The 14,743-nt window shown below is 45.1% G+C and overlaps 3 protein-coding genes across 6 annotated transcripts in view; all 3 read left to right on the top strand.

Moving 5' to 3' along the window:
- Positions 1–7,797, top strand: part of LOC135791768 (uncharacterized) — a 71,085-nt gene extending 63,288 nt beyond the window's left edge. For 2 of the 3 annotated variants that reach the window (XM_065302299.1, XM_065302310.1), the window contains 2 exons: positions 5,225–5,785; positions 5,850–7,649. In XM_065302299.1, coding sequence (XP_065158371.1) covers positions 5,225–5,785; positions 5,850–7,432 — 2,144 coding nt within the window. In that variant the 3' untranslated portion in view covers positions 7,433–7,649. Of the gene's footprint in view, positions 1–5,224; positions 5,786–5,849; positions 7,650–7,686 lie in introns of those variants that run through there. The other variant, XR_010548117.1, reaches the window with a different exon arrangement.
- A 983-nt stretch (positions 7,798–8,780) lies between these two features.
- LOC135791951 (trypsin-like) lies at positions 8,781–10,281 on the top strand. The gene has a single exon (XM_065302567.1). It carries the CDS (start codon positions 9,056–9,058, stop codon positions 10,007–10,009), a length of 954 nt encoding a protein of 317 aa, XP_065158639.1. The 5' UTR covers positions 8,781–9,055; the 3' UTR covers positions 10,010–10,281.
- Positions 10,282–11,606: 1,325 nt separating this feature from the next.
- Positions 11,607–14,569, top strand: LOC135791961 (zinc finger CCHC domain-containing protein 24-like). 2 transcript variants are annotated; one of them, XM_065302578.1, is made up of 4 exons: positions 11,607–11,951; positions 13,100–13,299; positions 13,585–13,818; positions 13,880–14,569. In XM_065302578.1, the coding sequence occupies exons 1-4, from the start codon at positions 11,855–11,857 to the stop codon at positions 14,156–14,158; spliced, it is 810 nt and encodes a 269-aa protein (XP_065158650.1). In that variant the 5' UTR covers positions 11,607–11,854; the 3' UTR covers positions 14,159–14,569. The 2 variants fall into 2 exon arrangements, with proteins under 2 accessions (XP_065158650.1, XP_065158657.1); XM_065302585.1 differs by lacking the exons at positions 11,607–11,951; positions 13,100–13,299 and adding an exon at positions 13,327–13,526.
- Positions 14,570–14,743: the final 174 nt, after the last annotated feature.

The following is a 14,743-nucleotide window of genomic DNA, read 5'->3' on the forward strand; positions in this document are numbered from 1 at the left end:
ATGTGGGGGCGAGATTGGCGGCGGAGGGCTTACGAACTGCTTCTTGGCTTCTTCGGCGGCCAGCCCGCTCGGAACGTGCCTGGCCCCTGCGCTCCCAACTATTTTATTTAACTTGCCGCTATAACGTATTCCGTGCACGGCCAGCATCGTTACGGTAATATTATCATTTCTTGATAACTTGCTGAATGGAATTGTTGCTTCGTGTAAAAATCACTCAAAATTATTTCTCTACAAGAAACCTCTCACGTCGTTATGCTTTCGTTGGCTTGGTTACCTGGCGAACTTCCGTAAAGTTGATAAAATACGTCGTTTTATAGGCGCAATTATCGAAGGATAATCCACTCGAATGTCCACATCATAATCGGGCAAAAAACCGGCAAACTAGAAACTAATACGGAGCAGCTTAAGTCGCTGCGGGATTGGAAGGGGGGCAGCAATTGTGGGTTAGAGGGTAATGGACAGAGTTCGTCATCGTCGGCAGCACTGAGGGGAATCCAATTCGCCTGAAAACTTTTATTACTTCTTCTTTTTTCGTGGAGGCCCGTCGCCGGCTGTTCCGCAGGCGGTTTTTATGCCGCCACCGCCGGCCGAAACTATTAACCCATCCTGGCAAACTCTAACCACGCGCTTCGCAAGCATTTCCGTCCACTTTGCTTCTATTAGTGAAAGTGGATGCGACGAAAGCAACGCCAAACTAATAAATATTATATAATAAACGCTGATATTAAGTTCGGGCATAAAAAACTTGCAACAAATTAAAAGCGCTAACTCTAGAAAACGAGCAGAAGGAGCCGTGGGAATAAATAGCCCGCTGCGCGTGTAGCACTATTAACCCATTAACGGCTTATCCCGGGTAAGCTTCTTTAAATTTATTTTATTGTCGGGCTGAGCGATTTGTTGAACGGGCGTGTGGCGTTGAAGAACGTCATCCGCTTAAGTAACGCTCTTGTTGCGTTTTTCTGCAAGAGTCGAATTAGAATTGCTGCAAATATTTATTGCATTTAAATTCACGAACGCCGGCCGGATTTCCAGTCACGAATGTCCGACAATTTTATGCATTTAACGCGACGCTTTTCTCGCTGAAAATATACCAGCGCCGAAGTAATTACTGCGAGCGGCCACGATGGCCACAAACCGCCGCTGCCGCTCGGTTTGTAATTGTGCATTAATTAATTAATCAAATTCCGAATGGAGCGCGTGCCCGCTGTATTGTGTTTCGAGGCTGGGAAACTTCGTCGAACTGCGCAACAGTGGAAGGCAACCGTGCTTGTTTTACTCCCGTTCAATCCCGTTCACAGGAACGCGCTTTCGGCAGGTACTGGCAACACTAGGAACATTTTGGGTTTTGCGTTTGGTTTGTGCTCGTCTTTCAGGGTTGACATAACTAATGGCGGCTGAAGCAGGTGCGCTGCGGGCGGGTTTGATTTAACTTAAACACGATGGGCGCGAATCGCGTGGCTAATGCACCGAGCGCACTTGATGCATTCACAATCGAGCGCTAAATTATACAGCTTCTCTCGAAAACACCATTGGAAGAAGAAGTAAAACACGAAAAGCAACAAACACAACATTTATGTATATAAGAGCAATTTCATTATAGCATTTGTGTACCTTCGGTGGGCTTTAATAGTAGTATACTGGGCAATATGAGCAGAAACAAGACTTTTGATGTTCCCAAGCTGAAATTCGTTAGCCAGACAATGAGAGTTTAAAATCAATTTCTCCATTCGTTGCACACCACGTTTCCACGCCGACTGGGAACGATGAAACCACAATGTGTTTTTATTTGTATAAAACTGTGACCATGAGAGGCATTAAATTATTTATAGTATTGATATTGCACAATTTTATGTAGTACAGGAGACAAATAAATTCTTGTATACATTTGTTGTTAACTTCGTGGTGTGCGCAATTAAATGAAGTTTATATTGTAGTCACTTTTGGCATAACAAACTTTGAACAATATTCATAAGCCGCTGTGTGCTCGACCGTAACGAATATTATCAATAAATGTTTTTATTTTATTTGAGTTGGTGGTTGTGGCGAATATTGTTCACCGCCCCTGACTCTCGACCGCGCCATCGTTTTAACGCCACTCGCTCGTCGCTTGTCGCCCGTCCGCCTGAATGGATGCGAATCAGGCTGAATGGCAGAATGGTAGATTATGACAAGTGAAACGCCATGTGCTGTTCTCTTCGGCGCTCACACCATGTGCACACGCTTTGTTAATTACTCTGCGCCATCGAGCGGGCCTGCAGTCGCGAATGCCACCACCGCGCTGGTTGGCAAACAAGGGCCGCATTGTTCCCATCGTGCAGGCGCCCCCCAAGAGCAGCCCCTCTTTGCTGCAATGCTCATTAAAAGGGGGTCGCGCACCAAGACTGCCGGCGTACGTGTACGCAGCATGCACGTTTCGCCAACCTGCACCTTAATTATTTTCAACTTTGCGTCGCAACGACCAGAAACCACTGAATCCGAATCTATAAATTACCTCACTCCGTCCGCCCGACCAAAGAACAGCGCGTGGTGATCGTTTTTCTTATCGCTGCATACAACGAAAGCGAGGGGTGGATATTAGTTTTATTTAATAGCGGCGGTGATAACGTCACATGGCTCATTTCAAGCTAAACGAATAGATGACGAAGGCGCTCGCGACAAGCGCAGAAGAATCAAGATAATTTATTATAATGACTGCCGAAGTTCATAGACGAGCGTTTGAATTCCATTTCTTTACTGCCGTCAGCATCGGGAATCTGTTCGAGGATAAAAAATGTACGCAAACGCACGACATCACAACATCTAGCTGTTACAAATATAACGACGCAGTCATTCGTGCAGTTTATGTTTGTTTTTTATTATAAGCGCCTCCTTCAAGAGTGACAAATGTCGGCGAGCGGTAGTTTTTCCAGTTTCGCGTTAAGTATCTAGGCAATTAACCCGTTTTAAATGCACATCATTTGCTACAACCACGCGCACAATCAACGACAGTCTACGTAGTTAAAAAATCCGTTAAGCAGGCATAAATCTTTAACGATTTCCAAATACACGCACGCAGTTAGTGAGTGGGTAGTCACAAGCAAGCAAACATAAAAAGCATGAGTAGATCCAGGTATGCACCCGTCTGTTATTATTTCAAATAGTGCAAATGGGGTAAAGAAAGTGCGTTGGCAAGCGCTAAAAAGCGCATAATCAACATCAGCGGCCGAGGCAAATTGCGATCGAGTTTATTTATCCGCGTTGTGCCGCAGCCGCTCGTTCATTATATCCTGCCGCGTCTTTTAAACATTTTTATGAATGCTTCGAAAGTCCACTTCATGCACTCCACGAGATGCCACCGTGCTGCACACTGCTAGCCCAGCTTTTCGTGCTTTTTAAGTGCGCCGAGCTCGATAAAAGCGACGGGCGTCTCGAGTGGAACTTTCAACTTCGGGCGCGCACATAACTTGCAACCCCCAGTCGGCGTAATTGTTCCGCTTTTTTTTTGCATCGAATCTCATCGGGCATCTCTTGCATCGCGTACTACTTACGGGTTACTAACGCCCATCGCCGCCTCTTCGGCGAGTCCTCGCGCGTTTTATTTATCCGGTCGCGAGCTGCGACCGCAGCTACACGGCTCACACACATGCTCTCGCGCTTGTTTATATAATAAATCGACTTTTATTGCACGACGCAAACACTTAACTCGTAATAAATGCCAGGAATAGAGTCGCGCCGTCGGAGCCAAAGGAAACGGAGGGGCACAGAAGCAAAAAATATACCGGATACATCTTGATCTACCATTATTATTATTATTATTGCTCGGCGGTCGAGTCTCCGCTCGAAAAAGATATCTAATAAATTTCTCCAGTCGGCGATGGCGGTGGAGGAGCGCGCTCAAAGGCGTATAAATCAATTCGGCGGCCAAATGAACGCGAAAGGTCCGAAAATCCATTAGGAACAAATGGATTTTATTGGTGTTTTATTTTTCACCGATGGTTTCATCGTCGATTTGCCGCTTTCATTGCACGCGGCGCTTCTATCGACTTCTATTAATCTACGATTATTATTTTATGAAACTATTCGCAAGACGTAATCATGTTTTATGCCCACCTGCTTAGAAAATCAATGACTCAGATGGTACAACACTCGAACGCAATAACCTGCAGGAGCAGAGTTGTTTTTCCAGGAGAACGTTTTTTTGTTCAATAGCGAACGATTTACTTAGTACTCAACATAACATAACTTAAAATTCATATAGTTTAGTTAATTGTACAACGTGCATAAATTACTATTGTACAATCCAACGTTTTCATGTATTGCGTTGGTCTCGATGGTCTCGTGAGACATCAACACTATTCGCCCTAACAATGCAAATCAGAGTCGAATTGAAACATATAAATATATTAAAACGGAATTTAAATCGACACTGGACGCGCATCGATTTGATTTAATATTCCCTGGCCATTTCGCCTCTCGCAGGATAACGCTCGTCGCTTAATGAATTACTATTGTTTGCGATGGTTTTTATCCGCACGCGGTGCGCTCGTCCTGTTTTTGTAATTATCCATTTATTTCATATATTTATTTGTTTCCTCCATACTGCACGCGCATTTCATTCGATTCATCAATTGATAATTACGAGGCGGCGGCGCTTGTGTGACGTTATTGTAAAATTGTTTATAAAGCGCATCGAATAAATAAAAGAAAATAATTATTTGTGACTGTGCACGCAGTAATTATTACCCGCTAGCCACGCATTGTGCGACCGTTGCATTGTGTCTGCAAATCAAACTATTTGTGCAATTATAATGAGGGCAATGTGCATTTACACTTGTGCATATTTATCGAAAGCGTGGAGGTTGTGGTGGTCGATGGGTGCTTTTAAAAACGTAAAAAATTGTAAAATAATTGCTAGCCGCCTCTGCTGGATTCGCAGTCGCGCTATTGCGCCTGGTTGCTTCGTTGTTAATTAAGAAGACGTTTGCGCGCTCGCCGGCTGGAACGCAAATTTTCGCCATTAAAGGCGGAGGCGGCGGCATTGAAAAGAACGGACGCATTCGTTACGAAACGCTTTAGTTTCGCATGCAAATGAAACGAATTCCAACGAACCCGGGCACAATGCAAGCAATTAATGTCCTTTCATTTCGAAACTAGACTTGGCGAGTTTATTTTAATATACATTTCCGAATTATCTCCGACGTATTGTCAACGTTTCTGATGATGAATCTCTTTGTTTCCCTTTCAGACTGCCTGTATCTGCAGCTCTATCGAGATTCCAAAGATCGCTACAAGCAGGGCCACACCAAAGCATCCCTCTCGTTGCAACATTTTCTTGGTTTGGAGACAGGATTTACGCTTGACAAGGAATCCAATACGGTTGCAATCCTTTGTCAAGACGTGGTTGTTGTGCTCGCGTTTGACAACAGGGAGCGTCTGATGCAATGGCAAGTCAAGTTGAGCACACACCTTGGCGATGGGCCACAATTCCTCGTTTTGTTGAGCTCCGCTCCGACCAAGGCACGCATCCAGGCCGGTCCTGCCAAGCTTCACGTGCAAGAGAAAGGTTTCTGTCTCAGTGTGGGTGTCCCACCGAGGTTGGTCGGCCACTGGTTAATGTCCAACCTACGTCGCTACGGCGTGGTAGAGGGCCGATTTTGTTTCGAAGGTGGTTCGAGGTGTGGTAAGGGCGAAGGGCTTCATGTACTGGTCACTGACCAAGGTGAGGAAATAAGCAGCACATTGAAACTGGCAGCCACAGGGCAATTGCTTGCATCGAGACGACGTCCAGTATCCAGAAATATGTCTGGTAAGTTGTATTTGTTCTGTAACTATTTGACAATACTTGCTAATACGTGGATTGTTATTTTTAGTAATGGATAGCCCGCGTCGCCCTCTGTTACGCTCGGAAATGAGAAATCCCGATATAACGGATGCATCATTGCTGTCACGAGTGGATTCGCCATTCACTGATCTGGACAGCAATTATGGCTGTGGGGACGTGGGCTCCACGGACGGCTGGAATGGGCCACCCATCGAACGCTGCATGAGCTGCATCAGTAAACTGGGCGCCATGTCACGCTCTTCCACCGCCACCATTACTCCTGGAGTACCTACGTGCTGGGAACACACCTGCGATCGGCACTCCATCAGCAGCGGCTCGGACAGCTCTGGCTGGAGTCAGACCGTAACACGTCCGCCTGCGCGGCCGCCCAAGCCCACAAACGGCGCCACCTCACCGCTCAAAGCCGCTCCGCCTCTCCCACCGACTACCTATGACAACTACGACATACCCAACTTTCCATATCCAGTTCAGGAAAACAAGACTGACGAACACTACGACACGCCACGCAAGATCAAGGAATGTCTTGCAGACGCCGTCCGTAAGCCATGTGGATGCGTGTACAAGGTGCAAGCGCCAGCTCCAGAGATTGATCGCGAGCGGGAACGCTCTTCATGCTATTGCCAGCGCTTCCTGTCCTGCTGGGGACAACAGGACGACATCAACGCGCTATACGCGCAGGTTGACCTCAGCAAGAAGTGTAACCGTAACGCTAACTATGCCAATCTAGCACCAATGGCAAGCTCAACGCCCAACTCAAATGCTCCTGCATCGAATGGCCAATCTTCGGCGCATAACTATGCGAACATGGAGTTTGCCCAATCGCTTCAGCACTACGAAAATGCCAAGCAGGTACTGGCGAAAGCGCGAATGTGCACACGTTGCGGGCATGCCCAGGATGACTACCTGCTGATGCACCCTGGCCACCAGCAACAGCAGCAGCAGCAAGCACATCCGGGCTACCTGCCCATGCTACCACCAGTCAAGCAGCGCCTCGGCAAGATGCTCTCAAACAGCAATCCCAATCTCACCAAACCGGGCGGTGCTGCATTAATGCAAAGTCAGTCCAACATTTACCAACGCAAGCAAGTGCTTGACAGCACTGATAACTTGCTTGAACGTCGGAAGCGCTCCAACTCGGCCGATTCTTCCAGTCGCACCGAGGAAGGTGACGCCGGTGGCGAGCCATCAACCACCCCCAATTGCATTTGCAGCCCAACTGTACGCCGCGCTTCTCTTGTCCCAACCAAAGCCAATCGCGACTCGTCTTCGTCCAACGACTCCGGCGTCTTTGAGCTGCCGCGCAAAATGTCTGCGCCACCGTCGACTCTACCGCGACGCTCCAAGTCCTCCGATCCTCTTAAGGACATCAGCTTCAATTTCCAGAAGGGTGAGGCTAAGAGCGCTAGCGCCGAGGCGGAAGTGCCGCTCTGCCCAACCGGTTCCACAAGCAGTGGCACGTCCGATATGTCTGATTACTTCGAGACGCTCTCGCTCTCCTCGCATAGCTCCTCCGACGCGCCGCCCCCATCTTGCACGCTGCGTCCACGCTCCGGCAATGAGTATCTCAGCCTCCAACGGTTGATCACGCCAGTGCAGGAGGAGCGCAACTAGTCTCGTCGCCGTCGCTCCACGCTCGGCGCTTACTTAAACTAATCAATACGTGGAAGGAATTAGTATACATATTAAACTTATATTACGAGTGAATAGCACACGTAAGTACTATTAATTAATAATTGTAAGTTATTCATTATGTGTACATGTATAAAGCATTATTAAATTATTAACATACTGAAACTGAATAAAATTAAATAAACGAACATTCAACGTGTGCTCTTTGTTCAGTTTGAATAGTTTCTCATTTTCAGCTTTAGGCTCGGACGTAGGTACTCCAGGTCGTTCGTTCTTAATTGGAAGCTGGCAAGGTCACACGAATGGTTTTAATTGCCACTTGCCATTTCAACGTCTTATCGCTGTCGTAAGTATAAGTGAAAAGAAAGTTCGACGATGCACTTTTGCAAGCAGAAGACATAAACATAAACTACATGAAAAACGGCTGTTATTAAAATCGAATAATAAATAATAATTAAAGAAGATAGAAAGTGTCGTCGGCTCCAGCTGATTCTTTGGTGTTTGTTTGCATATATTAGAATATTTTGTCGTGCGCTTGTCTCGCGTTTTACACATTTCAAGACTAATAGGTGAAAATTAGTACAAGCCAATTACACAATCGATTATGCGGTATACGTGTATTCTAAAAACATAGAAAAAAAAAACCAATAAATGTTCGCGTTCCAATTTTGATGCCGAACGTAAACAATATAATAAACATTATGCACGACCGCGTTTGAACGTTTCCATTTAGTACGAATGATGTAATGGCGTTATCTTATTTCGAACGGTTAAATTCGACCTTGTTTTTGTTTTTGTTTTAATGTCACGATGATATTGGATGCATCGAATAAATGCGCGTACGTCGCCCAGGGAAACGAGGTAACCCAGAAGAACGCCTCGTGCATGATTTTGATGCTATATGTGGGACATCATCAATTATTTGTTGGTGCATCGATTAGGGGCGACCACCTAACATGAAATTTTAATCACATAAATCCCTATTTGTTGTAGTAAAATACATAAATGGGGAAACTCTTAAGTTAGCAGGAATAACAGATTTTAATAAATATTTTTTTTTAATTTTTTCGAATGACATTGAAGTAAACATCACAAAATATAATTTTGAACAAATTTGAGGAATTGCTGCTCGATTATTGTTTGTAGTCCTACTTGCTGTGGAAGTATATATTGAGCACACGTACGATTAAAATAACGATCTTGATGATTGTGCGTACGTGAGCGGCGCAGCTCGCACTAAGCGACGAGTGACTCAGCCGGCGGTGAAAGAAATGCACCAAGATGCAGTTCGTGGCGCGAAAGAAAGCGATTGCGTAATTCGCGTGCGATTGGCGAGCGCAGGTCGGTACCCAACGGCACTTTCGCTGCGTTGGTTAGTGCCCCGCCTGCACTGCCCGCGGTGCGAGAAAGTGAAATGCACACGGCCGCCGCACACTGGGCCAAGGTGAGCCTAACTGGGCCGAAGCGCATACGGGTTGACATAATACTATCAATCTGGGCCTTGTGCGTGATAAGCGCGCTCCCAGGTGACATTCGCACGCACGATTCCGGGTCATATTATTCGGTAGTGTGATCGGTCGCGGCGGCGCGTATATAAGTATAGCAATGCGCGACTCCCTTCAAAACCGACACCGACCGCACAACGACGACGAGATGTACGCGCTCGTCACGAAGATAGCGATTATCGCGCTGGTGGGCGGCGGAGGTAATGGAGACGGTGTGATGGGCGCGAGTAATTACCGCTCGGGCGGTCATCCGAAATTCCCGCTCGGCGTACCGGGTCCCGCGTGTGGGTCGCGCCCGGTAGCGTGGAGTCCGCAGCGCGAACCGCGAATCATCGGCGGTGAGGTGCCGCCTTACGGCGCCGTACCCTGGCAGGTAGACGTGCGTGCTGAGGGCAAGCATCGCTGTGGTGGTACAATTGTCTCGCACCGTCTCGTTCTGACGGCGGCACACTGTGTTACCGAAGAGATGGTGGTGAGCACTGGTCGGCATGATCAAGCCGCCCCCTACGAGCAGCTTCTTCATGTGTTAAAGGCAGTGTCTCACGAAGATTTCCGCAAGTACGGCCCGTATAGTAACGATATTGCGTTGCTTTTGCTGGACGCACCCGGTTTTGGATACAACCCGGTGGTGCAGCCGGCTTGTTTAACGACGAAGACGCCGCGACCTGGAACCTGGTGTGAAGTGTCCGGTTGGGGCACAGTCGACCCACTAGATCCCGAGCGCTTATCGCCGGTCCTGCGATCGGCGGCGGTGCCACTTCTTTCGCTGGATCTGTGTCGCAAGGATGGGATCTATGGCGGCCGCCAGCAAGCTATTCTGGATACAATGCTCTGCGCAGGCAGGCTAAAGGGTGGCGTGGATGCGTGTGGAGGAGATTCCGGAGGTCCACTGGTATGCAACGTTGATGGACGTATGGAGTTGACAGGAATTGTATCTTGGGGCGATGGGTGCGCAAAAAAGGATCGCCCAGGTGTTTACACTAGAATATCTAGTTATATTTCATGGATTAAAGCAGCCGCCGCGGAGATGGGGATGGATGCTGAGTTAGAATAACACCGAGACATTTTCATTCAAATTCAGCTTTTTAAAGAAACAAAATTTAATGCATGTTTATCATTTTTAATTTATCGAAAATTCATGATAAACAAAACTTATGCGCGGACTGCATGTAAACGTCATAACAGTTGTTTCTGGTGCCGTTCAATAGTCATTCATCTGTGAATTTATGAGAACAAAGACAGTTGCGAAAGGATGATGATCTAAACAAACCTATTATTGTGATAATCAAAATTTAATTTAGCTTTAAATTTACTAGATAGAATAAAGCGAACAAATATTAGATTTAAAAACTTCAGTGAATTTAGCATACATATAAAACTGATGTCAAACCTAACAATTCATTGACATTTATCGGCAATTTGATGTGAATGTAAACAATTGTCGATAACGTTTGAAATATGATAATTTAATGTATTAAGTTATTTATAACAAATAAATGAAGAAGATTGGTCAAGTAGGTCAATCGTAGAACACTGATTTTTGATAATTATCCATAATTTTTAATATCAGAAAAACAGTAATTTTAGTATATAAGGGATGTAATTAAGGGCTGTAAAGTCATAAAGCTAAGATACGGATATGTTAAGCGTACACGATTGTCTACAAAACGTAAAATCAAATTCAGGCTGCGTGTTAAATACTAAAAATCATTGTTCCTTTAGTCTCCAATATTTTTTAATTTTATTTAAAAAAAAAAGTCGTATTTGATTTTAATTGCTACTGTTTCGCGCCGAGTCAAGCAGCCCAAATAGTTTCGTGCCGCTATCTTACTGCTTCTGGGAGAAGTCAACATCCTTTATTATTTTGGGAGTTATTAGTCGATAAATTGCGATTATTTTGAAAGGTACGGAAGTGCGACAATAAAGGACTTCTCCTCGGTGATACCTAAAGGATTCTCTCCAGGATAACGTGCTCAGTTTGAATTTTCCAAAAGCAAAGAAGTGAGAAGACTACGCTCAGTTCTGTTTTTGTTATTCCTTGGTCCTGTCCCTGCTTTTTGATCAAACATGTGTTCACCTATCTCTCTATATCGTACGCCACTGCCTGCACGCTGTATAAAATTGTACAATGTGAGCTATGAACAGCTGCATTTTGGGATCTCGGGAATACTTCCTGAATTATTTCTTTTTTTTTTTACATACCACTTACTCAATTACTATGTTTACAAACTGAGAAGTCATGGTGAAAACAATTTGGCAAGTTCATGTTTTACCAGTGATGCTTCTTGTGATGTTTGACGGTGCAATGTTGCTGCGTAACAATGGCCACCTTGTTCCATAGGAAACATACAGCCGTTGGCTGGAAGTGCAAGACGCTGAGACAGCTCGAACGTGATTCACGCGCGCGAAACCAGCATCGCACTTCACAGTTGCAGATAATGCAATTGTTGGAGAGCGGAGACGGTGGAGATGGCGGCGACGTCATGTGGCGCGATTTTCCGCCGTTGGATCTATCTGAATCGGCGGATATCTGCTCGCGTGCTCAGGCACGAGTTCGCGACGGACTTATTTTAAGCCGGGAGCGTTCCCCTACTTTCCCGCCACACCACACACGCGCACACCTTGTACAGCGCACGAATTTTGTTTGACTTTTTTTGAGTGCGTCCGTCCGAAAACGCAAACCCACGAACCCGAATCCAAATGCAAGGAGAGCGCGCGCGCCGGTATTTCTAATATTCCCAGAAAGCGACGCACACAGGCGCACCTCGCGGCGTGCGCGCCGAGCGAAAAACCCCACGGCTTCCTCGTGCCTTCTATTTTTCATCGCCGTATCAGAAAACGTAATTCCATGTTCATTCCCGAAAACGATCACGCGGCATGCTAGGCGGGCGCGATGTGAATGTGTATGCACGGAATACAATCGTTCGCGTGGTTTGTTCTCACCAGTTTCGCGCAGCCAAGAAGTGACCGTGCGCAAGTGCTTCGATTCCGAAAAGGTAAGGACGAGTACCAGTGATCCAGTGGTGAAGGTGCATGTGCTTATCAAACTCTCCCGTTTAAACTGAAGTATATCATGTGTTGTTTTTGCTTGGCGTTTTCTCGGTCTTGGATTTTATTTGAGGAAACGGAAAATGCCTTTTTTTGATACGCTGCCAAGCATACAATTAACCCGGCCAAATTATAATTTTGTATTCACACAATTTAAGTACAATTTCATATAGTAGTGCGTCCATAACTAGGAATAACTCTCGAAGAACATTTTCTATAATCTACCCTAGTAAACTACTAAGCACATTTCATTATCCAACTTATTACCATCATTCATCCATGAGAAAATAGTAATACTTACGAATAGTTGAATAGGTATTGCTGCAGGTTACATATACTATCCCATTTTATTTATTTGGGACTTCGTCACTGCAGCATGCGCGTCGCTGTGTGCGCGTGATGCACATTTAAGCAGCAACATTCGGCATTCGGTAATAATAGTATCTTATTAAACGAGCGAATTATGACATCAATAACTACATGTGTATGGAGGTTACAAATTGGACCAATCTAAGAATGGCAAAAGATAAACTCAAAATACAACTCATATTGTAGGCATGAGGAGATTTGAATTAATACAACAAACCGTGCTTTCAATATACCTACATAACGTTTTTCAAGAAAAATCATTGTCACGCTGGTGGACGTTTCGAATTCTTTTCGCAGGCTTTTTATCAAATATTGGCCAACCAATTTTGTTATAGCTCTACTTTACGCTGGGTTTGTTTATATGCAAAATTCGATACGCCATTATTTTACCAACATTCAGATATGTTGGTTCGTACTCGATTAACCGACGCTAGAACTGACGCTTTAGCATCCAAGGCCCAATAAAAATGGAAACGCATTGCGCCTTGTTGCCCTACATGTCGCACTCGTGTACGTTTTCTCGGGGTTTTGTTTATTTGGACAACCAAGTCGACTGCTATTGGCGCGCATTTATTTTTCTTGGACTGTTTATGCGATAATCTGAAGAATTCGTCAATGATGCAAAATAGCACGTCTCAAGTTCTTGGCTTTCCTTCGGTACTTTGATTACCATTCCCTGCTAGTACCAGCCCAGAAAGAGACCAGTACATTCATATTCTGATCTTAGTTGACTCGATGGCACCGACGGCGACAATGATATCGTCCGCGACTTCGCTCAACGGCAATCTCACCACCATGAAACGACACAACGATTTCACCAATTCGCTGTATCATCACCCCACGACCAGCCCCCATCAGAATTCTTATACTACTGCCGGCTGGATATCCTACATGCCCTCGATGGACCATGGAAACGAACCATATCAGGTACTGTTTGCAAACGTTATAAAATCATTGCGGTTGAAAAACAATCAGAGATGGTCACGGAAAAATATTACTGCCAATGTCAACGTTACTTTTTTCCGCATCACCTTAAAAACATTACTGATATGGAATCCGGTCATAATTCCGATTACGAATATGAGAACATACCGCGACCCGTGACGCGAAGGAAGCCAGACGTGCGCGGTGACTGTGACTCGCAGACTTCGGAGGTGTATTCGGGCGGGCGGTGAGCATTTACCTGAATTAATTTGTCTCTTGCATTTTCAGCATAAACTGCTACCGTCTACAAGCTGGACTCCTTTCTCATCGCAGTACTCGGCCGCATATAGCCTCTACAACAACTTCGGATCGAATGGGAACCACAGCACCGACATAAACGAGCTCGCAGATCAATTCACTGAACTTACCATCGGTGAGAACCGTCGCTTAAAGCGACCTCCCGCGTCATACCTCTGCCATCTATGCTTCCAGAAGGGGCACTATATTAAGGACTGTCCCAAGGTAATAGCAAATCAACAATGCTCTTTCGTCTAATTGGTTTGCCTTGTCTGAACTCTCCTAGGCTCGTCCCAAGGGAGAAGGTAAGACGCCGTACCAGGGCAGGAAGCGCTGCTTCGGTGAGTACAAATGCCCGCAGTGCAAGCGGAAGTGGATGTCGGGCAATTCCTGGGCCAATAAGGGCCAAGAATGTATTAAGTGCCATATCAACGTGTACCCGCACAAGCAGCGCCCTCTGGAGAAACCCGACGGGTTGGATGTTTCCGACCAGAGCAAGGTGCACCCCCAACTGCACTGCCAAATGTGTAAGGAGCTTGGCTATTACTGCAGGCGTTATCAGTAACCCGCTGCACTTGCAGCACCACAAAGGCGCGCTGCGTTGCGCCACATATTATTTCATTTTTTATGCCATTTTTATTTCGCTACGACGACACATTTACATGAACTATATATGATTTGTCTACTCATTTCAATTGTTTTTATATTTTTTATACATACATATTTTTCCATTTTACGACGTGTATTGCGTTTTTGTCTCGTTATGCGCTTAATGATGATCGTTGTTAAATAAGTTTTGATCTTCAAATATTTTGTAATTTTTAAAACGCCGAGTATGTGTATATATCTTATTGGAGATTATTGTTGACCCAGCAGAACGAAGGAAAATTGTTTAAAATGTCCAATATTTTTATTTCGTTGAAATGTCAGATATATATTGTATATCTAATAGATTAATAAATGACCATTATTTCGACTTCTACTGTCGCAATTCCTCATTTCCAACAGTCCAACAAAGATTCTTGTTCTTCAACATGTATTTCAGAATAAACCATTATGGCAGACATCTGTTTTTGTTCTGCTAAAAATTGTTTACAAATTATATGAAATACATTAAAACAAGTTTTTAATACTAGGAAATACCTACATT

The sequence above is a fragment of the Atheta coriaria genome, unplaced genomic scaffold, assembly GCF_025399875.1.
Source record: "Atheta coriaria isolate IRGN ID8LTWV9N9 unplaced genomic scaffold, Caltech_Dcor_3.1 hic_scaffold_1_pilon, whole genome shotgun sequence".
In the NCBI taxonomy this organism is placed as follows: Eukaryota; Metazoa; Arthropoda; class Insecta; order Coleoptera; family Staphylinidae; genus Dalotia; species Dalotia coriaria.

Excerpts from the sequence above, each read along its gene's own strand:
- LOC135791951 (XM_065302567.1), top strand. The coding sequence starts at position 9,056 with ATGCGCGACTCCCTTCAAAACCGACACCGACCGCACAACGACGACGAG.
- LOC135791961 (XM_065302578.1), top strand. The coding sequence starts at position 11,855 with ATGTGTATGCACGGAATACAATCGTTCGCGTGGTTTGTTCTCACCAGT. Across the intron at positions 11,952-13,099 it reads AGTGCTTCGATTCCGAAAAG|TTGACTCGATGGCACCGACG; the intron begins GTAAGGACGAGT and ends TTCTGATCTTAG. Across the intron at positions 13,819-13,879 it reads ATATTAAGGACTGTCCCAAG|GCTCGTCCCAAGGGAGAAGG; the intron begins GTAATAGCAAAT and ends GAACTCTCCTAG.